The 24,500-nt window shown below is 40.0% G+C and overlaps 1 protein-coding gene across 3 annotated transcripts in view; it reads right to left on the bottom strand.

The window, feature by feature from the left end:
* Positions 1–1,586: 1,586 nt before the first annotated feature.
* The window catches only part of B3GLCT (beta 3-glucosyltransferase), a 108,987-nt gene continuing 86,073 nt past the window's right edge, over positions 1,587–24,500 (bottom strand). For all 3 annotated transcript variants that reach the window (XM_012538951.3, XM_049701128.1, XM_049701127.1), the window contains 3 exons: positions 19,802–19,921; positions 11,007–11,151; positions 1,587–2,067 (listed from right to left, as the gene is read on the bottom strand). In XM_012538951.3, the coding sequence (XP_012394405.1) occupies positions 1,900–2,067; positions 11,007–11,151; positions 19,802–19,921 (433 nt within the window). In that variant the 3' untranslated portion in view covers positions 1,587–1,899. The remainder of the gene's footprint in view (positions 2,068–11,006; positions 11,152–19,801; positions 19,922–24,500) is intronic.

Here is a 24,500-nt window from a genome sequence, read left to right on the forward strand (position 1 = left end):
CTGTACGGATGCCAGTACAGTCCTATCACGAGTACACTTTTTTCTGAGTGTAACAGTGTTAGGCAAGAGTAGGAACTGGAGGCTCTTCTCCACTGGGTTAGGCAGCCAGGCCCTCCAGGAGCATGATTACAGATGACATGAAGGTGACTACCAGTGACAGTAATCCCAGCTATGACAGCAGTACTGACGTCACCAGCAATAGCTTGGCCAGATCTACACGTCCTGCGGGTGCTTCTTATCCGGCTGATCATCCCGGATCCATTCCTTGGACAGACCACAAAATCCACCCTCAGAGCAATGAATCCAGTGTATTCAGTTATCACTGAAAACACAACAGTCCTGGTATTTGCTAGTTTGGAAAAATGGTAAATACTATTGCATCATTTTGGAAATCAGTTACATATAAGCTACAAGAAAAATGTATTGTTAGAAAACACACGCATGGATACTTTTGGTGGCATGGCTTTAAAACCCTGTGCTTGGCTATAAAAACATTACAGGCAAAATTAATAACAATTTTTATTAAAAAAAAAGAGGAAAGTATTTTACTATACCAAAACTAGTTTAAGACATCAAATTTTATGCAAATACCTCTAGAAAACTGAATTATATAGTTAAAATGTTAAATACAAAATATGCTTTAAAATTAATAATGTATTAAGTTACTGTATATTAAAGGTATGATTTGGAAATTAGAGCTGTTCCAAAATACTGGCTGCAAATTTCATTATTTAGGAAACCTGGGAAGTTGCCAAATCACCATGCGGTCCTCCCTTACACTGGGGTCTCTTCTGAGTCTGGAGAGAGTCATTATATAACGTACAAATAAAAATAAGAGTAAAACACCAGGGACAATTAATTTAGTTCACTTCCTGAGACTCAGAGCTCAGTGACTTGAATAAAATATGACAACGTTTTTTTTTCAAATATTGAGAACATTATCTTCTGGCAGCAGCCACTACACTTTTGTGTTACAAGCAGGTCATAAAGATAGGGCTTCAGGGAGAAATAGAACACAGATGAACCTCTAAAGAAGGAGCAAGCTCTCGCAGAAGACTTATTCTTCTCTTTTTATGAGGTACAAACAGAAAACCAGATAAAACATAACCACCCGGATTACAGACTACAGGGGATTTTTCATCACTAGACTTTTATGACGTTTTATGAATGATCCTTAACACAGCAGTCTTCCTACTGAGTTACCAGGAAATAATTTCGATCATCAATAATACGGTTAAGGGCTTCCCTGGTGGCACAGTGGTTGAGAGTCCACCCGCCGATGCAGAGGACGCAGGTTCGTGGCCCGGTCCGGGAAGATCCCACATGCCGCGGAGCGGCTGGGCCTGTGAGCCGTGGCCGCTGAGCCTGCGCGTCCGGAGCCTGTGCTCCGCAACAGGAGAGGCCACAGCAGTGAGAGGCCCACGTACCGCAAAAAAAAAATACGGTTAAAAAGTTCACCCCATTGTAATATCCAGATCAAGAGACCGTCCCGCTTCTTTATTTTATGTATATAGTAACACAATCACGTCTCTCCAGACTCATGCCCAGCTGAAACTTTCATTATAATGAAGAGACAGGACAGGAAGGAAAATTCTGGTACCATTTATTTTTCTATGACAGAAATAAAGCTGTTTCACAGCTTGAAAGATACACCGTAATCATTGTGTATCGCAATAACTGCATAATGCTAAAGCAAGTGATCTTCCCCAGAAAACAAAACTCTGTTTTCCCTATGACTCCTTCCCCACCCTCAACTCAAAAATCACCGTATAATAACGTCCACCGAAAGTCAGGAAGCTTCCGATGCTGCATGTCGCACGTAAGCAGTGTGATCCAGCACAGCAGGACAATGCCAGTCTCTGCTTCTGTGTCCTGCCTGTGCCCACAGGCCACCATGCTTTATAACTCTTCTTTAAAGCCTTTTCGTGTCTCCTGCCTGGCTCTGTCTTCCTCACTGGGTGCCAACCATGTGAAATAGACCTTCACGGGATCGATGTTCCAGTGCTTGTGGAACGATATGGGAACTTGGTGAGACAGGTAGTCCTTAGGGTAATCCACAGGCCGAGCCTGCAGGAAGAACAGAGAATCACGCTCTCTCACTCACCGAAAACAATTGTGCTTCAGGATAGCATTTAAATGCGTGAAACGATTGCTCTCCTTCAATAGCTGATGTTTGGTTATGGGAATCTAAAAACAAGAAGGAAAATCTTTTCCACTAAAATCTTCCCTCTAAGTGTAGGCTCTTTGTTTCTGCATCTGCATCTTTTGTATCCCCAGTGCATCGCTTTTTGCTTCTAGGTTCCACAGTCATGCCTCTGGGATATTCCTCAACCGTGCTAATAAGTGTGAAAAGTTTTCCTTGGTAAGTCATTTAAGTTACTATTATGACTTCTGCAAAGAGGCAGAAAAACTTATTTCCCAGGTCTAAAGAAACTCTGGCCATACATGGTTGTGTGGCGAGGTGGGGCAAGGAATTTTGGGCGTTCCCACTGCCTGTCCGCTGCTCTAACTTGGAATTAGGCATGTGTCTTTCAGAGTAGGGAGAGCCTAGAAAAAGAAACACTTTGGAGACAAAGCAAATCAGTGGTGTTCTGGGTCTGCGAATGGGGGTGGGGAATGAGTGCAGATTCACACAAGGGAATTTGGGGGGCATGATCCTAGTGTTTTAAAACCGGGTTTGTGGTTGCCTAGCTCTGGAAATTTGCTAAAATTTTTCAACGTACCATTCACACCATTACTGTGTGTGAATTGTGTATGGTGTGTAAATCATACCTCAGGTACAGCTTTAAAAAAAAAAAAGTGTGTCTAAAATACAATCAATCTCCATTTGTTACACTGTTCAGTGTGCTGTAATCTTTACACATAAGAAGGTTTACATTTTGCCCAATTTCTGTCCCTCTCATGCAGTTTAAGCCAGCGCTCTTTCCATGTGTACAGCTTCCCACCCTGCTCCGCCTCTGCTCCCAAGTCCTCGTTCCTCACACTGACCCTGCCTGTCTGGGATTTCCTTTTGGCATTTTGGGCACAGAGGTTGATTATAGACTTCTCAGCATCACAGATGCCTCTTTGTATGCATTTTACTCTTCTAGTTTTGTCTTGTTCTTTTCCATGACCTCATTTATCAGAAATGATTAGCACATTCTAATGCTTAATAATCCAGCTCATCACTTGCAGAGGTGACTCCTGAGAGGCAATTAATCACTTCTGGAATCTGCATTAATAAAGGCAGAAATATTGTGGATTTATTTTTTCCTGTGTTACATCTATTTGTATCTCCAACAGTTCATTCTTAAGTGTGAAAAACAAGCAACAATTTTAATATATTGCTGGACCCAGTTTGCTAATATTTTATTATGGACTTTTGCATCTATGTTCAAGAGTAACACTGGCCTGTCCTTTACTTCTGTAATGTACCATTTTAATTGGTTAACTTTTTAGTTTTTTTTTTTTTTTTAGTGATTTTCTTAGTGCTTGCTCTAGGGATACAATGTACATCTCTGACATTTTAGGTTAATGTTGGCCTCATAAACTGAGTTAGGAAGCATTCTTGCTTCTCTAATTCAACTTCATCAATGTATTAAGTTTAAATACATTTTCTATTTCTTCTTGAGAAATAGCCTTGCTTAAAAAGTGTAATCTAGAAATTTCTCCATTTCATTTATTTATTTTTTTATTTTTCAATTCATCATTAAAAAAATTTTTTTAGTAGCTTTATTGGAGTATAATTGCTTTACAATGCTGTTAGTTTCTGCTGTATAACAAAGTGAATCAGCTATATGTATACATATATCCCCATACCCCCTCCCTTTTGAGCCTCCCTCCCACCCTCCCTATCCCACCCCTCTAGGTGGTCCCAAAGCACGGAGCTGATCTCCCTGTGCTATGCAGCAGCTTCCTACTAGCCATCCTTTTCACATTTGGTAGTGTATATATGCCAATGCTACTCTCTCACTTCGTCCCATATTCCCCTTACCCTCCTGTGTCCTCAAGTCTGTTCTCTACATCTGTGTCTTTATTCCTGCCCTGCCACTAGGTTCATCAGTACCGTTTTTTTAGATTGCATATATGTGCATTAGCATACAGTATTGGTTTTCTCTGACTTACTTCACTCTGTATGACAGACTCTAGGTCCACCCAGCTCACTACAAATAACTCAATTTCGTTTCTTTTTATGGCTGAGTAATATTCCATTGTATATATGTGCCACATCTTCTTTATCCATTCGTCTTTTGATGGACATTTAGGTTGCTTCCACGTCCTGGCTATTGTAAGTAGTGCTGCAATGAACATTGTGGTACACATCTCTTTTTGAATTATGGTTTTCTCAGGGTATATGCCCAGTAGTGGGATTGCTGGGTCATATGGTAATGCTATTTTCAGTTTTTTAAGGAACCCCCCCTACTGTCCTCCATAGTGGCTGTATCTATTTACATTCCCACCAACTGTGCAAGAGGGTTCCCTTTTCTCCACACCCTCTCCAGCATTTATTGTTTGTAAATTTTTTGATGATGGCCATTCTGACGGGTGTGAGGCGATATACCTCACTGTGCTTTTGATTTGCCTTTCTCTAATGAGTAGTGATGTTGAGCCCTTTTCGTGTGTTTGTTGGCAATCTGTATGTCTATTTTGGAGAAACGTCTATCTCCATTTCATTTAAATTGTCTGATTTGTTGGCATAATTGTGGTAGGTTATATAATGACGCCCCTCCTTCATTTCTGATTTTGGCAATTTTTGTCTTCTCTTTCTCTTGGTCAAGCTAGCTAAAGGTTTACCAAATTAGAGCTAATTTTTGGCTTAATTGATTTTCTCTATTTTTCTGTTTTCTATTTCATTGATTTGTGCTCTGATCTTTAGTATTTCTTTTATTCCACATAGTTCAGATTTGATATTCTTTTGCTTCTCAATGTAGAAACTTAGATTATTGATTTAATATCTTTATTCCTTTCTAACATGTTTAAAACTAAATTTCCTTCTAACCACTATATAGCTGCACTCAAAGTTTTTGATATGTTGTGTTTTCATTTTCATTCCATTGAAGGTATTTTCTAATTTTCCTTATGATTTATTTTTTGACCCATGGGTTATTTCAAAGTGTGCTGTTTAATTTCCAAATATTGGGGGAATTTCCCCAATTTTTTTTCTCGATTTCTAATTTCATTCCATTGTTCTGGGAGGTGAGTCTTGTTTTATGACTTAGCATATGGCCTATCCTGGAGAATGTTCTATATGCATTTGTAAAGAATGTTCATTCTGTTGTTGTCGGTGAAATACTTTATATATGACAGGTCACGTAGTTAATACTTGTCTATTTCTCTTTTCAATTCTGTCCCTTTATGTTTCATGTAATTTGAAGATCTGTTGTTAGCTGTATATATACATTTATAATTGTTTTATTCTCTTGATGTACTGACCTTTGTCATGAAATGGCCCACTTCCTGTCTAGTAATATTTCTGTTCTTAAAATCTATTGTTTTTAATATTACTATAGCCACTCAAGCTCTCTGTGATCAACTGTTTACACAGTATATCTTTTTTATTTAAATTTTTAAATTGAAGTATAGTTAATTTACAATGTTGTGTTGTGTTAGTTTCAGGTGTACAACAGCAAAGTGATTCAGATTATATACATATATATAAAATCTGAATATATATATATAAAATATATATATTTTATATATATATATTCTTTCCATTATAGATTACAAGATACTGAATATAGTTCCCTGAGCTACATACAGTAGGTGGTGGTTGTTTACATATACACACTACTATATATAAAATAAACACCAAACTCCTAATTTATCCCCCAACCCCCACTCTCTCTTTTGGTAACTATGTCTGAGAGTCTATTTCTGTTTTGTAAATAAGTTCATTTATATCATTTTTTTAGATTCCACATACAAGTAGTGTCATATGATTTTTGTCTTTATCGGACTTAATATGATAACCTCTAGGTCCATCCATGTTGCTGAAAATGGCATTATTTCATTCTTTTCTGTGGCTGAGTAATATTCCATTGTGTATATATATCACAACTTCTTTATCCATTCCTCTGTTGATGGACATTTAGGTTGCTTCCCTGTCTTGGCTATTGTAAATAGTGCTGCAGTGAACATTCGGGTGCATGTATCTTTTCAAATCATGGTTTTCTCTGGATATATGCCCAGGAGTGGGACTGCAGGATCATACAGTAACTCTATATTTAGTTTTTTAAGGAACCTCCATATTGTCCTCCATAGTGGTTGCACCAATTTACATTACTCTCTATGATCAACTGTTTGCATGGTATATCTTTTCCTTTTATATTCAGCCTGTTTGTGTCTATGAATCTAAAGTATACTTGACTCTTATAGACAACATATAGACAAATCATGCTTTTTATCCAGTCTGACAATCTCTGCCCTTTGACTGGGGTATTTAGTCCATTCATATTTAATGTAACACTTGATATAGCTGTATTTTCATTAGCCATTTGCCATGTTATATGCCATTGTTTTTGTTTTTTTGATACCTTGTTTTTATTTCCTTTTGCTATATACCAGGATGTGGTATTGCTGCAGCATATGGTCCTATATTTAATTTTTTGAGCAACCTCTACAGTTTTTCTGTAGTGTATATGCCATTTTTTAATACATCTTTTTTGTCCATCTGTTCCTCCTTTATTGCCCTTCTTTATTAAAATCTTTTAGTGTACATTTAAGTCTCTTTAAAAATATAGCTAAAACATCAAAAAAGTTACTTTCTTAAAGGTTTCTCTAGGGATAACATATATCTTTAACTTATCGGGTTAATACTGACTTAACTCCAACAAAATTAACCTTGCCCCAATAAAGCTCCACTTCTTTCCCCTGCCTTTGTTCCATTGTCATCATATATATTGCATTTATCTATGTTATAAAGTCAACAATATAGAGTTATACTGTTTTAAACAATCTTGTGAAAGAAATTAAGAGAAAAATATCTGTATATATACACATCCATATATTTTATGTTCATACGCACATTTTTTCCTCTTACATACACACACGTGTGTATATACACACAAACATGTATATACATAGTCTTTCCAGTGTGCTTAATTCCTTCCTATATATTCCAGGTACCACATGGTGCCATTTTCTTTCAGCCCAGAGAATTTTCTTTAGTTTTTTTAAGGGAAGGTCGGTTAGCAAAGAATTCTCTCACTTTTTGTTTATCTCGGAATGTCTTTATTTCCACTTCCATTTGGGAAGGATAGTTTTACTGGATATAGAATTTCTGGTTAACTTTCTTTTTTTCTTTCTGCCTTCAGGCCTCTTAGTTCTAATGAGAAATCAGCCAGTACCATTTTAATTTCCATTTTCATTAGGTTTTTTGTTGCTTTTAAGATTTTCCCTTTGTCATCGTTTTTCAGTGATTTGACTATAACATGTTCATGTGTGATTCTTTTCCTGATTATCTTACTTGGGCCTTGTTGAGTTTCTCAGATCAATAGATTGAGAAAATGTATTTCTTCCAAAAAAATTGTTTTTGTCCCTTTCTCTCTCCCTTCTCCTTTTAAAAAGGACCCCCATTAAACGTATGTTGGTATACTTTGTTTTACCACTTGTCTTTGAGGCTGTGTTCATTTTTCTCCGGTCTTTTTTCTGTTCTTTGGATTAGGTAATTTCTATTGATCAGCCTTCAAATTTACTGATTGTTTCTTTTGCCATCTCAAATCTACTGTTATGTCCATTTAGATAATTTCTCATTTCTCTTATTGGGTTTTACAACTATAGAATTTTCATTTGGTCCTTTATCATAGTTTCTATCGTTCTATTAAGACTTGCCATTTGTTGAGTTAACGTAATCATATTTTCCTTTGACTACAGTTTCCTTTAATTCTGTGAATATAGTTTTTCTTTTATTAGCTGCTTTGAAGTCTTTGTCTGTCTGTCAAACCCAACATCTGGTCCCATTCAGAGTCCGTTTCTGTTGATCAGAGTCCATTTCCGTTGACTACATTTTTCCCCCGAGTTCAATGTTTCTTTGCATGTTTCACAGTAATTGATTGGAAACTGGTTATTTTTAAATAATGTATTATAGCAACTCACAAATCTGTTTACTACTCTTTTTTAAAAACTAATTTGCCTGAACTTACACTGTGGAATCTTTTTCCCTAGAGTGTGTGGCTGCTAGTTTCTCAAGTTTTAGCTCTTATTTTTATTCTTTAGGATGACTTTCTAGAAGTCACTCCTGTGCCTGAATAACTCAGTAGTTAGTTTGTAATATAGGCAGAGATCGTGCTCAAATGTCTCAAGTCCATAAAGCTTCAATCTGTGTGTGGATTGGAAAGGACGTTCAAAGCTTCAGTGGGTTTTCAAACATGCCCTAGCTTGTTAATTACTTTCATCCATGGTCCCATGTGCATGCACGTAGTTTCCCAGTGGACCAGAGAACTGTAGCCAGCTTCTCTAGCCCTACTATGCTCTCTTATTTCCAGGGTATTAGGTATTAAACTTCTGACCAATAATCCCTTCACCATAACTGAGACTGCAACCTCAGGCCAGTGAAGATGCAGGTTTTTCTTGTTTGTTTCCTACCCAAATTTGACAATTTTAGCTGACATACCTGTGGGTTTTCATCTCTCCCACAAATCAAGTCCACCCCCTCTGACAGCAAACCTGTTGTTTTTTTCCAGCCAGGCCCATACTGGTGAAACTACTGCTGCTCTCTTCAACCAAGCTTGGATGGAAGGTGGGTAGGGTGGGGGGGTTTCAGGCAGAAAGGCCTCAGACGCTGTTGCTCTTACCCAGAACTACAGTAGTTTTTCAGGAATTAATGCTTCTCAGTGCTTTTTGGTTGACTTCCAGATTCCTGAAAGTTATTCTGACAATTTTGTGCAGAGGATTCACTGACCATTGCACACTGCCATACCCATTAGTAGCATATAATTTTGGAAGAGCAGAAAACCACATGCTCTAGATACTTTGTTTTTAACAGAGGGATATACTAGACATTCCTTGAGGCTGCCTTCTGAACCTGTGATCTCACAATAACCTTCCCTGACTAAAAGGAGAAGAAATGTGGCCCAGGCAACTTTGTATCTGAGCTTGTTTCCAAATGCCTGCTCTAACTTACCAGGAATCCTAGATTTTATCTCTTTCTCAATATGAACAAATACACTGTTTGGACCAGTGTTCAAACATTACAAATGGAAAGTAATGTCCAAATCAGAGCAAACTCTCTTAAAAGAGGCTTAAGAATTAGAAGATAAAGCAGTGTCTGTTGGGGAGGATACATTTTGAGCATACTTTATGACTTTGGAGAGGTTTAAAATTTATTATGTGAATTAGAGAAATCAAGAGTTCTAAAGTATGGGAAACAACAATTAAAAAAATTTTTTTAAATTATCTTCAAAGGACTTTTACATAAGGAGAAAAGAAAGAAGGAAAATAATCCTTATCATTTAGTAACGTATTCCTCCCTAAGTGAAAAAGGCTGCTATGAAAACCTAAGACCGAGTCTTCCCTGGTGGCGCATTGGTTAAGAATCCGCCTGCCAACACAGGGGACACGGGTTCAACCCTGGCCCGGAAAGATCCCACATGCTGCGGAGCAACTAAGCCCATGCGCCACAACTGCTGAAGCCCACAGGACTAGAGCCTGTGCTCCTCAACAAGAAAAGCCACCACGATGAGAAGCCCGCGCACCACAACGAAGAGTAGCCCCTGCTCGCCGCAACTACAGAAAGCCTGTGCGCAGCAACGAAGACCCAACACAGCCAGAAATAAATAAATAAATAATAAAATAAATAAAAACCTAAGACTATGATAGTAACAATGATAAATTATTTCCCTTATACACCAACAGTTTTAATTACCCTTCCTTTCTGTGAGTGCAACATTATCAGAGAGAGAGAGAGAGAGGGTAAGAGAGAATAACTTGCTTTTCTAAGTCCTATAATACCACACATAGGCTCAAGGTTTTAAAACATGGCAGAGTACCTTCTGACTAGTACCAGGAGGGAGGTTTCTCATACATTTCTTATTATAAAGGTCTATCTTTATCTTTCCTTGCAGTCCTCAAGAATGCAGAAATGGATTCTGCCTTTCTTGGTAATGCAAGCACTTTCTTTGCCTCGTTCGAGTGATCTCCTATAGTGCTATTTCTGTCACGCCCAATTCTCTATATGGCTATAATAGCGCTTGCTACTGGTTACTAAATAAAGTATGAAGACTATATTTTCAATGTAAGGGAGGGCACTTAAAATACCTTTGCATTCAAATTTCAAAAAGCTTTGATTTCTTAAAGGAGAGCATTAAGTGAATGTGGGCTCTGGTTATGTTTAGTACAGATATATCTGCTATTATTCTTACAGCATCAGGATAGTCACTGATCAGAATACTCACTAACCCAATTCTTCAAAAAAGAAACTACTAAAACGATTGCAAAAGGATTCCCTTCTTACCCCACACTGCAGGATGGTGAAACTATTAGTACCAACCATCTCTGGTAAACATCATCTCTTCTATAACCCCCAGAGTATATGCTTATTGAGATATTATACTGAAATTTAATTAAGTTTAGTCTGTCAGTTTAATAGCAACCAAAGGGGAGAAAGCCCATTAGACAGTGTAAGGACTGAGGACAGTGTAGAACTGCAAACACTTGGTGGCTAGCGGGACAACGTTAGGTCAGTCCTGTGTATTTTTAAATAGCATCTGATAATTTTTAAATACCATCCATTTTTTTTTAAACTCAAAGAAAAAAAAAAGAACAGCTTTTACCTGAGCCTACATGCAAGGATGCTGGCCAAACACCATTTCATTTTTTAGATGTTTCTGCGTTCCATCTTCATGCTGTACCTGGTACAGCATCAACCCTCTGCACGAAGAGGTCTGTTAAGGATTTCCCCCTGGAGCCTGGCCACACAGTTCTTAAGACTGCTTCCAGAAGAACAGGGGAGGGGAAAGTAGTAGTACCTTCAAGTGAGAAGAAAACCCCCCTCTCTCCCGCTGAGGTAGGAATAAAAACATTTTTCTCACCTGATGGAAGAGAGGGCTGTGTGTCACAGGGACTCCTAACCCGCTAAAGCACATCCCCAGGACCATATCATCTGGAGCGTCATTGCTGTAGCAGCGACACTTGCTGGCGAGAAGTCTCCTGATTGCCTCTCTGCTGAAGACCATCCTGGGGGAAGCCAGAGCAGACAGAGAAGGCGGTTAGCTCCTCACAACCGGTAATCTCAATAAGGAGACAGAGTTCAGAGCCACATTTCTGATAAAGATGTTGACATCAGCAGTGTTTTATATTTGTTATTCTGAGGAAAATGTTTCTGTGTTTCTATGAAAGGAAAAGCACTTTTAAATATGTCTGCCTATCTAATAGGCAATTTTATTTCTTTATATATATCCTATACACTAACACTTGGCAGTGTTCTTTTTCTAGTATGTCACTGGAAAATTAGAATAATTCTTAAGTTTACACACTCTCGATGAGATCAGTAACAAAATCCGCCAACATTCCCAGTAGGTAGATGGGCCCAGAAATACTAGGTACCTCAGTTATACAGGTGACGACTGACAATGAGAGCAAATCTAATTGAAAAAAACCATGCATGGTCCAAGTGATTCCAGTCCACAGAAGCTTCCTTTAGGTAATTTCGAGAAAGAGGGGAAAAAAAGAGAGAGAGAGGGAGAAAGAGATTGATTTGCCTCAAATAGTGCTAAGACGCTGCTTGACCAGATACGTTGGGTACTTTCTGGTGGAACTCACAGCCATCCCCACCTTTCTGTGCTCTCCTCAGCACTGCAGGAGGCTAGAAACTCTACAGTATTTTCCAGACTCCCTGGCCGGATGGGTCCTGGCTTCATCCTGACGACAAAGGGCCCAGTACTGGGGGAGGCCATCTGCTTCTGGCTCTGGTGGTCTCTGCGGCAGAGGCAGGTCATGGGGCGTGGGTAGCCACAGGCTCCAGCACAGCCAGCACGGGATGGCAGAGCGTCAGTGATGGTCCCAAAGCAGCAGTGACCTGGAGCCCATCCCAGGTCTGCCCCAGATGCAGTGCCGTTAACCCGACAGTAGCAGCGGCCACAGCAACCCACACCAACAGGCCCCAGAAACCAGCACCCTTTGCTCCTTCAGCCTCAGAGGCAACAGTGCTTCCTATAGTTACTGAGCTCTGGGTAAAGCCACCTGCTCCCTCTTATTCCTCTGGCCCTTTCCAATACATTTGTACCAAGTTCCTGCAATAAATTCTCCTCTTTTAAAAAATATAGACTGGTTTCTGCTTTCCCTTCTGGTCCTAGAGTAGTAATGGATCTTCTCATATCATGAATAACCCAATAGCTCATAGGGCTGATATGGTTCACAAGTTCATTCCCAATAAGCAACAACTTTCTTGACGGCAAAACTATCTAGAATTTATCCATATATTCCCAGAGCCAAATACAGGGTCTCACATACAGTAAGCCCTTAGTAAAAGTCTAATGATCCAACAAGTGAGAACAAAGCTGCCTCTGCAAAGCTCTTCCCCAGGGAGGGAGAGTTCTGTGAATCAGCCTAGTCGGCAAGGAAAGAGGACAGAGCACGTGAGCACGATCCCTGACGCACACATGTCGATTCCTGCTCAGCTGGGCTCACAGTTCAGTGCCATGTAACTAACACCAGCGACCACGGCTGGTGATGCAGCGACACGGAAGTCACCCCTGCCCGTGCTGAGATGTCGGAAGACGGGATGGAATATGACCAAACAGGAGGAAAAAGAAGCTCTTCGTTTAAGGTGATACAAGGAAATATGACCGTACAAGAAGAAAAAAAAAAGTGCTTATGACCTATACAACAGGGAAAACTGCAAGTTTGAAAACTCACCGTAAAATGCCTCTCTCTTAAAAATCTAGTGTCCATCAGTGACTCAGGGCCTCACACCTACGTGCCGAGCCAAATTCCTGCTCTACTGACCAATCCCAGGAAGGAGCCTGTGTGAGGGGACATGTGTTCACCCTAAACAGACATTTCCCTTGAAGTGTCTGCCTGATGCCGTCAAGGAAAGTTTCATAGGTAACTAATTGTCCCAGTCACAGCGGGCATCTCGTCCTCTCAAACCCTATTTGAATAAAAATGCTTCTCTTCTGCCAGCATCCAGTAGAACAAAAAAGAAAAGGAAAGCCTTTCATTTTGGCCTGCTCTACCCACCCCCCCACCCCCAAAAAGAAAAATTACCAGTTACAGCACAGTATGTCTGTTCTGCCAACTTTTAAATATTAAAAAGATGTTGATCAATAAAACCAAGAGCTGGTTCTTTGAAAGGGTAAACAGAATTGACAAACCTCTGGTCAGGCTCACCAAGAAGAAAAGAGACAGAAACCCAATAAAAAGAAATGAAAAAGGAGAAATCTCAACCGATACCACAGAAATACAAATAACCATAAGGGAATGCTATGAACAATTATATGCCAACAAATTTGACAACCTAGAAGAAATGGACAACTTTCTAGAAACACACAGCCCACCAAAACTGAATCAAGAAGAAATAGATAATTCGAACAGACCTATCACTAGAAGTGAAATAGAATCTGTAATAAAAAAAAAAAAAACAAAAAACAAAAAACTCCCTACAACCAAAAGTCCAGGACAAGATAGCGTCATGGGCAGATTATACCAAACACGCAAATAACTTATACTGATCCTTCTCAAACTCTTCCAAAACACTGCAGAGGCGAGAACACTCCCAAAGACATTCTATGAAGCCACAATCACCCTGATACCAAAACCAGACAGACACCACCAGAAAAGAAAATTACAGGCCAGTATCTTTGATGAATATAGATGCAAAAATTCTCAACAAAATGTTAGCAAACTGAATCCAACAACACATAAAAGAGATCATAGGGCTTCCCTGGTGGCACAGTGGTTGAGAGTCTGCCTGCCGATGCAGGGGACACGGGTTCGCGCCCTGGTCTGGGAAGATCCCACATGCCGCGGAGCGGCTGGGCCCGTGAGCCATGGCCGCTGAGCCTGTGCATCCGGAGCCTGTGCTCCGCAACGGGAGAGGCCACAGCAGTGAGAGGCCCACAGACCACAAAAAAAAGAAAAAAAAAGATCATACACCATGACCAAGTGGGATTCATCCCAAGTTCACAAGGATGGTTCAACATATGCAAATTAATCAGTGTAAAATACACCACGTAAACAAAAGAAAAGTAAAAAACCACACGATCATCTCACTAGATGCAGAAAAAGCATTTGACAGAATTCAACATCCATTCATGATAAAAGCTCTTAGCAAAGTGGGTATAAAGGGAACATATCTCAACATAATAAAAGCCATTTATGACAAACCCACAGCCAATATAATACTCAACAGTGAAAAGCTGAAAGCCTTCCTGCTAAAATCTGGAACAAGACAAGGATGTCCACTCTCACCACTTCTATTCAACATAGTATTGGAAGTCCCAGCCACAGCTATCAGACAAGAAAAAGAAATAAAAGGTATCCATATTGGAAGGGAAGAGGTAAAATTGTCACTATATGCAAAGGACATCATACCATATATAGAAAACCCTAAGGACTCCACACAAATACAGCTAGATCTAATAAATGAATTCAGCAAAGTAGCAGGATACAAGATTAACATTCAGAAATTGGTTGCATTTCTTTACACTAACAATGAAATATCAGGAAGGGAATATAAAAAAAAAAGAACAATACCTTTTAAAATCACACCAAAAAAATAAAATACCTGGGAATAAACCTGACCAAGAAGGTAAAAGACTTATATGCTGAGAATTATAAAACATTAATAAAGGAAATTAAAGAGGATTCAAAGAAATGGAAAGATATCCCATGCTCTTGGATTGGAAGAATTAGTATTGTTAAAATGGCAATACTACTCAAAGCAATCAACAGATTTAATGTAATCCCTATCAAATTACCCATGACATTTTTCACAGAACTAGAACAAATAATCCAAAAATTTACATAAAACCAAAAAGAAAAAGAAAAAACCAGAATTGCCAAAGCAATCCTGAGGGGGAAAAAACAAACCAGGAGGTATAACTCTCCCAGGCTTCAGACAATACTACAAAGCTACAGTAATCAAAACAGTGTGGTATTGGTACAAAAACAGACATACGGATCAATGGAACAGAATAGCGAGCCCAGAAATAAACCCACACACCTACAGTCAATCTTCAACAAAAGAGACAAGAATATAAAATGGGAAAAACATATGAAAATGTGTTTCCCAGTCTCTTCAGCAAGTGATGCTGGGAAAGTTGGACAGCTGCATGTAAATCACTGAAGTTATTAGAACACACCCTCACACCATGCACACACACAAAAAACAAACCTCAAAATGGCTTAAAGACTTAAAACATAAGACATGACACCATAAAAGTCCTAGAAGAAAACATAGGCAAAATATTCTCTAACATAAATCGCACCAGTGTTTTCTTAGGTCAGTCTCCCAAGGCAATAGAAATAAAAGCAAAAATAAACAAATGAGACCTAGTCAAACTTACAAGCTTTTGCACAACAAAGGAAACCTTAAAAAAAATGAAAAGACAACCTACAGAATGGGAGAAAATATTTGCAAATGACGCAACCGATAAGGGCTTAATCTCCAAAATATACAAACAGCTCACACAACTCAACAACAAAAAAACAACCCAATCGAAAAATGGACAGAAGATCTTAATAGACATTCCTCCAAAGAAGACATATAGATGGCCAGTAGGCACAGGAGAAGATGCTCAACGTCACTAATTATTAGAGAAATGCAAATCAAAACTACAAAACTACAAATCAAAACCTCACACTGTCAGAATGGCCATCATTAAAAAGTCTACAAATAACAAATGCTGGAGAGGGTGTGGAGAAAAGGGAACCCTCTTACACTGTTGGTGTGAATATAAATTCACACCGTGGAAAACAGTTATGGAGGTTCCTCAGAAACTTAAAAATAGAGTTACCATATGACCCAGCAGTCCTACTCCTGGGCATATACCCAGACAAAACTATAATTCAAAAAGATACGTGCACCCCTATGTTCACAGCAGTACTATTCACAATAGCCAAGACAGGGAAACAACTAAAATGCCCATCGACAGAGGAATGGATAAAGAAGATGTGGTACATATATACAATGGAATACTACTCAGCCATAAAAAAAACAAAATAATGCCATTTGTAGCAACATGAATGCAACTAGAGGTTATCATACTAAGTGAAGTCAGAAAAAGAAAGACAAATACCGTATGATATCACTTATATGTGGAATCTAAAATATGGAACAAATGAACCTATCTACAAAACAGAAACAGACTCACAGACATAGAGAATAGACTTGTGTTTGCCAAGGGGGCGGGGGGAAGGAGAGGGATGGACTGGGAGTTTGGGATTAGCAGATGCAAACTCTTATATTTAGAATGGCTAAACAACAAGGTCCTCCTGTATAGCACAGGAACTATATCCAGTCTCCTGGGATAAACCATAATGGAAAAGAATATAAAAAAAGAATGTATATATGTGTATAGCTGAGTCACTTTGCTGTACAGCAGAAATTAGCACAACACTGTAAATCAACTATATATCAATTTAAAAAAATTAAAAGAATGTTAATAAAAAACATGTTGAAAGGCTGTAAGACTAATAATATGACTTCCTTTAATATACAATATACTAATTTTAAAAATAAGAAAAACTGAAATGAGAGGCAGGGATTTGCCCAAGGGAATACCTGCAAATCAAGAACAGCCATGCAGCGTAGCAACAAACACACAAACACACACCACGTACAGAAGATAAACTGCATCGTCAGAAACGGGCCTGCCCCCCTGGACTCCTAGCAGATGAACACGGGTCACGGCCGTCTCTTTGGGCAACACTGCCAGGGCCTCTTCATCCTGACCACAGCTTCCTACCCAAATATATGTAAGGAAGTATTTTCAAAAAAGAAAATAGTTATTGAACTAATTGTTATTGAACTAATAGTTATTGAACTAATCCTCCAAATACCCAAACTTTCAAGAAGTAAGCAACAAAGCGGAAAACAGACACTTGGATTCAAATAGTACAAAGGTCTCATTTTCCAAACAATACAGAGTACCTACACATAAATCCCTGGAGTCCACACTCCCGGGTTAGCTCTGATGAGTGGGGCTGAAGAGGGGTGGTTTAAGGCAATGGTTTTCAAAAACCTATTTGACTATAACACAGTGAGAAAACAAGAAACAGTTCATATGCAACCATTTATGTTTTGTATATGTGTGTGTATGTGTATAAAAACTGGAAAAATATCACATAACAATAATACTCTTACTACATGTGATGTACACGATATATCTGTTATTCTATTCCATTCTGAATTTCATTATTTTTAAATGATGGTATGATCCATTAATTGGTTTTACCATCCATTAGTTGATCCTGACTTGCTGATTAAAAAAAAAGCTGATTCTTAAGCTAGATGACCAGAAAAGTCTCTTGTAATATTAGAGAAACTCTTATGTCTGCAGCTTTTATCAATGGTAGATATAAGACAATCTCACGAAGAATGTTTCTGCATCTTTGTAAAGTGCTACTAAGAACAGAATATTACACTGGTCAATGTTAGTTATGTAAAGATTAGTACCAGTGTTCACGCATCTATTTATTCATTTATCCCTTGTATCCTGTAAAAAATGAGTCCCCATGCTAGGAAGGGGGAATGGAATGGGAAAGGAGACTCAGGTGCTGCCTTCAAATAATTCATAATCTGGGTGGAAAACAGAAAAGTAAATAGGCAATTAGATGATAATGGTTTGTATAATATGCTATGAAGGTATATTAGAAAGGCATCAAACCCAGATTTCAGGGGCTGGACTAGGCCGAAGGCTTCCAGGAATAAGTAACTGATAGCGCTATCAAGTCCAAATGAAGGAGGACTGGCCAAGTGACAGGCAGAAGGCTGGGGTGAGGGACAGTGCGGTGTACAGACCAGCAGACGCCGTATCTGAGCGGAGGAGTTAAAAAAATAGTGCCTCTGAGGAACTGAAACAGGTTCAGCACAAATTCTTTTAAGATGAGGGTGCAGATAAATGAGGCTAAGAAGCTAAAACAGCGTCTGCCAAGAGGCCTGGTGAGCCTCAGCGAGGAATTTGGACTTACGTTCTGACGGCAACGAGAGGTTATAAAAGGATGTGAAAGACTTTCACTCCCCTGGTAACGCAAAAAATCCAAATAAAATAAAAATCACATTAACCTATGGAACTGTTGAAGAGATGGATGACATGAAGCCTAGGTGCTTCCAGGGAGGAGCCCTTCCCGGGGGAGCCCTTCCCGGGGGAGCCGCAAGCGGGCAAAGTGGGTCTGGGGGCGGGAAGGCGGAAGGGAAGACCCGCTAGAGACTCCAGCTCCACGGCCTCAGGAGCGCACCCGGGACGCTGGGAATTAGGCCAACAAGAGGTGGTTAAAATTGAGCCCTGACCCAGATCAACGTGACTCTGGTTGAAATCTGAACGATTATCTCCCAGTCAGATGACAAAAGTAGGAAAGAGTTCGCACTCAAATCCACGGGAAGGCAGCGCAGGCCCCCGAGCAGGGGAGCGAGAGGACCAGGTGCTTTCAGAGAAGCCGTGTGACCGCGGCGCGGAGGACAGCACGGAGCGGAGGACGACGAGCAGGGAGACCAGGCGGCTGTGGCCGTTCCTTCCGGTTCAAAGGATTAACACCTTCCTGCTACAAAACGTACAACCCCCGGTACAAAGAACAGGGCCCTTTACAAAAGGGGAAAGCTCTGGCTTAATGGGCACCGGCACCTCACCCAGGAAACTAATGCATCACCATAAGCCTGCAAAGAGCTGGAACCTTTTTTTTTAACGAGGATGAGCTCAATACGCCTTGGCTTTACGCTTTAGTGTCTTCTCAAAGGCCTCTGTGGACCTCTGTCTTCTATAGCTAATGGAGGATCAACCTTAGCACTGGATCAACAAAGACCAGTACTCCTGCCCAGGCCTGGTCATCACTAGGAAAGGGTCACCTCAGTAACAATGCTGCAGTCACCACTGAACGGGCCAGAGCAAACCAGAACTCCTGGAATACGACCCCGCAGTAGTAGTCCTGCAGCAGGAATGGTTCTAATCTAGGAGATCGCAAGGTAAGAATATAAAGTCCTAGCCTGCAGAAGTCTACAATCCAGTGCCCAGAATGTTGCTCAGCACATAGCGGACATTCAACAAAAACCTGCTGAATAAATTTAAATTACTATAGTGGGTAACAAGACTCTCCCTAAATACCCCAATAGCAAAGACTATAGAAATAATAGAACCGACTGACTGCTCGATTGATTTACTCACATAAATCAAATCAAAACTCTTTCCCCATAAGAGATTAGGCAGATGCTTATTTAAAAGCACTGACGTTTAACTGTTATTTAAACCCTATAAATCCCACACAAATATCACTTAATTGCTTAAGTCTAAACTTCTATACCACTCTTTTCCCACATGTGATTTATAAGCACCGGGTAATTAAAAAGTCTAATGACTTATTTTCTGAAATTAATATCCAAAACTTTTTGCATTTAGACTATCAAAACTAACTGGCTTCCTAGAAGCACTCACGACTAAAGGGACATTTCTACCGAGTTCCCTGACATACATTTATATACTGTCTCTTCAAGGAGTAAAATATTCTTCACTGTGGGTTCTTTTTAATGTTCACTTTCCTATTATAGTAGCAGCTCCCACTGACAGAACACCTGCGTATCAGTATAGATCCCATGGCCACAGACCCATCTCTGCATCCTGGAAGCAGAAGTGTAATGTCGTGAGTATCTGCAGAAAGCCATGCTCATAGTTACCCTCCTCCTCCTGTGACGTAGCTGTAGCCGCCGGTGCCCAGGCCGTAGCCGTAACGCTCTCCCAGAAACACGGGTTCACTGGCGTCGTAACAGCTCAGCAGGTGCTGGAGCCTGGAGATGCTAAGGTTTCCAAGGGAATAGAAGCGATAATCACTTAATTCAAATGCATTTTCAGAGTAAGTATTTCATGGTTCTTACAGCCCACTGGTTATATTATGCAATACAATATGGAAGTCATTTAGAGATGAAATTCAAGAGATTTACAGAAGAAAGATTTTTTTAAAAAAGAAAAAAAATTGAACACTATGCATTACTGGAAACAGGAGAGGAATTGAGAAACAAGGGCCTCCTCTCCAGTGTTACCAAGCCCCTGCCGGGCGTGGCTGCCTCGTGTGGGTGGGCAGGGCGGCAGGTGTCCTGGCTCACTTCCACCAGTCCTGCTCACCACTGAGCATGAACTAATCATCACACCTTTTCAGGTGCACTTGGTATTTTAAAAACTTCTTCATGGCTAAAAAAGGAACTTTTGAAGTATAGATGAGGTCCATGTCAGGCAGGGAGCCAGCAGGTAGGGAAGAGAGGTGTGTGAGCAACAAAGCTTTCCAGGAAACCTTCAGATTATGATGCACCACTGTGCTTATGCTCTCAAATGAGCTTCCCTAATCTACGCTCTTTTGTGTCTATTTGTTTATACCTCTGGCCCCTATGCTTCTTTGTCGTGTCTTGCAAAGGGCCTTGAGAATATCCACGAGCTGCTCAGAAGAATGCCAGCAACTATGGCTGCTGCAAGGATGAGAAAAAAAGATTTCATAGGAAAATAAAATCTATAAATATTTTGTTTTAAGTGGAGCCAAAGGTTGATGTTAAGAAAGGCTAGTTTTCCCATGTTTCAAGAACTTCTGTCACTTCCAAATGCCCTGTAAAGTCCTTCTACTGTTTCTTCTAATTTAGAGCCTCTCAGGTCATACACACCAAATCCTAGCTTCCCTCATGTTATTAATCAGCGTGCCTTGAAAAAAGTTTTCCATGGCCGACCTTGGATTAAATATTTTTTATGCATGAAGGAAATTTCAGTGTTTCTCAAGCCTGTGACTCATGAGCATCGTGCATCTCTAAGAGCTCCGTATGTCAAGCATTTCTCTCAGTTACTAATCATGAATTCTTTTCTCAAGAGCAACATTAACATCTAGAACACTGCTGCTCTGGAGTCTCATTTTTCCTGTCTTTGAGATGTACAGGAAGGGCCATCTTTTCCATCTGTGCTTATGCATCTTACACCCAGCTAATAAAGCTGACGCTGAAAGAGAAGAAAACAAATTTGATGTATGAAAAAAAATCTCTTACAAGTGCGGTGCTCAGTCTCCAAGTTGACTGATCAGGTTTATATCTGCCTAAAGGTCAAGGGCTCTGATAATGGTGACAGTTTCTAAGTGGCCAGAAAGTGTTTGAAAACTACCCTATTTTTGACACAGAAGTTAAACATTCTAGGCTCCTAGTTTGGAATCAGTATTCAGGAAGTCATCTAATAAATACCTCTGCAGGGGAAAGCAGGGAAGGGTGTGGACACCTAGTAAATCACCATTCGGTCATGGAGAGACAAAGATCTCTAAGGAAATCGCAGCCTTTGCTTGGTAAAAAGCTCCCTAAAAACCTCAGAGCCCCTTCTAGCAAATGCGTGAAGAAATGAGAAGTATTTCCCTCCTTCCTGCATATTGTAAAATTATCAATTAAACCATAAACCCTCAATTTCTGAGGTTAAAATAACTAGGATTTAACATCTCATCTGGGTTTCTTTTCCTGGTAACATTAACCGTTTCCATATTTGCAAGATCATGTTAAAGCTGAAGAGGCATAAGCTGAGCCTGACAACGATTACACACTTCATTCATATTTGGTAGAAACTGGAAACGTGGCTAAAGCAGGCAGATCTCCAGTTCAATCCAAGGGAACTGGCTACCGAACCAGGAAAAGAACTTCATTGAACAATCTGTTACCGTGTCGGGCAACCTGAGGCACAGAAATGAACAGAAACAGTATGGAAATGTTCAAGTGCAATCAAAACTGCATCAATATATTTTAGTGCTTTATCATTCTCACTCAGTCTCTCTCTCTATATATATATATACACACACACACACACATACCTGTATCATGCCCCTTCCCCCCAAACACACCAATGTGTATATTCTAAGAACAGTGAAAGTCAGCCACCTCAGAAACTACCACTGACACAAGTTTCTTAAAAAGTTAACACACCTGTTATATGTCCCAACCATTCTGCTCCTCAGTATTTTGCCGAGATAAATGAAAGCAGATGACTATACAAAGACACGTACACAAAGGTTCACAGCAGCCTTAATTATAATCCAGAACTATGAACAGTGACACAGTGCTTGTATCTAAGCTAACACCCATTTTCCAATTTTATCGACTGACCCAATAACATTCTTTATAGCAATTTTTCCCTCCAATACAGGATTTCCCAGGATCCTTTACTGCATTTATTTATTATTCACTTTATTCTCCTTTAATCTGGAACAGTTCCTCAGCTTTTTGTCTTTCATGACATTGGTATTTTAAAATAATAAATGCCCCCACACCCCCCTTTTTAATAGACTGATCTTCATCTTGGGTTCGTCTGATGTCTCCTCATAATAAAGGCAAGGTTACACATTCCCAGGTGCAGTATTATATAAGTGATGTTGTCTGGCATGTGGTGTCCACCTGTCCTCCAGTGGGAGTATCTACTTTGATCACACAGTGCTGCCTGGTGTCTCCCCTGGACACTTAGTTTTCCCTTTGCCATTTCTCAGGCTCCAGGCAGACACTTTAACAACCAGCAAATATACTGGTCCTCATCAAAATTCACCCCGAGTTTAGCATCCATTTATGATTCTTGCGTGAATCCATCTTTACTATGCTGGTTACAAAGAGATGACTTTTCCAGCTCCATCATCACTCCCCATTTATCAGTCAGAACCCCCCGTTAACCTGCTAGCTAGAGCCCGCCTGTTACGGACTGAATTATGTCCACAACCAAAATATTCATATATTGAAGGCTTAATCGGGGATGTGGCCGTATTTTGAGATGGGGTCTATAAGGAGGTAATTAAGGTTAAATGAGGTCGTAACGGTAGGACCCTGCTGTGACAGAATTAGTCTTTGTAAGAAGAGACACCAGAGGGCGCTCTCTCCATGGCACGCAAAGAAGAGGTCACGTGAGCACACACCAGGCCGGTGGCCACCTTCACACCAGGAGAAGATGCCTCAGAAACCTCCCATGTCAGCACCTTGATCTTTGACTTTTCCAGCCTCCAAAACTGTGAGAAATAAATTTGTGTTGTTTAAGCCACCCAGTCTGTCATATTTGTTATGGTGCCTGATCTGCCTCATTTACTTACTTACCTATTTCTTTATCATAAGCATGGACCCCCTGATTCCTAATTTTAATGGTTGCTAATCCATTACCGTCCTTAATCACACTGATGCTCTTGTCCCAGATTCCGCCAAAGAGAACCTTTCCAAGCTCACTTCTGCACTTTTCTTTTTTTTTTTCCTAAGCATTTCCTTACTCTCTGGTATAAAAAAGAATGTTCCAAATATCTTCTTGTATCTTCCTTGCCTCAGCCTTTAAATCAGTGATTTCTTTGAGACTGGTGCCTCTTAGTAGGAAAGTAGCAATATCTAGTTCCGGTCGTTAGTTGCTCAGGGCTACGGGGGTATCTTTGCTTCTGGTCTTCTTTGGTAAGAAGGACTAGGAAGGTGTGTGTGTGTGCACGTGCATGACACACACACACTTTGGCAATCATGAGTCTCACAGAAATTATGAATTCTTGCAGATTTCTCCACTTCTAATCTTCCAGCCCTACCTTAGGCCTCTTCCTTGACCTGGCCCGTCCCATATCCTCCCACAGCGAGCACCACGGTTCCCAACCAACACTTACCTACTCAGCCCTACAATGTACCTAAAATGCCTTCAGAGTTGCTTCACCCACACGGCGACTGAAAACTCAGGAGCTGTCTGACATGCCCCCCTCCTCCCACCCCTGACTGAAGGTGTGTCTCTAAATCCTGTCTTCAGCTGTATTTGCATTAGTTATACTTTCCCTGTAGTGTGATTACGTTTTCATTTGAAATGCAGTTGGGTTCACTTGTTCCAGCTTTCTCCTCATCCTTGTTGATTTTTCTTGACCTTACAGATTTATTTTATTTTTCAATAGGTAAAATATTAGCATGCTTCCCAAAGTCAAAACTGAACTAAGAGATAAACTCAGCAAAGGGTCACACACACCCCCCACTCCATCTACCCGATCCTCCCATCCACCCGTTTGGAAACTACTTCATGGTTTTCTGGCGTACCTGTCCATTTGTCTTTTGTACAGGTAAGTCTACATGGGTATGTTTTACTTCCCCCTCTTTCTTCCATACAGGGAAGCAAACTAAATACATTCTTGTGCACTTGGCTTTTTCCATGTAATGGTATCTTCTGGAAATCACTCAATACAATCTGATTTTTTTTTTTTAAAGGAACCAAAATGTTGGTTCATTAGTTTGATCCTCTGCTTTTTTGACCTCTACGTCATTATTTCTGCATTTATCTTCATTATTATTTTCTTGTTTTGGGGGGGTTGACTTCGTGATTCTTTTCCTAACTTGCTGAGTTGGGAATTGAATTTTTTTATCTTTATTGTTCCCACTG

The sequence above is a fragment of the Orcinus orca genome, chromosome 18 (genome assembly GCF_937001465.1).
Source record: "Orcinus orca chromosome 18, mOrcOrc1.1, whole genome shotgun sequence".
NCBI lineage: Eukaryota > Metazoa > Chordata > Mammalia > Artiodactyla > Delphinidae > Orcinus > Orcinus orca.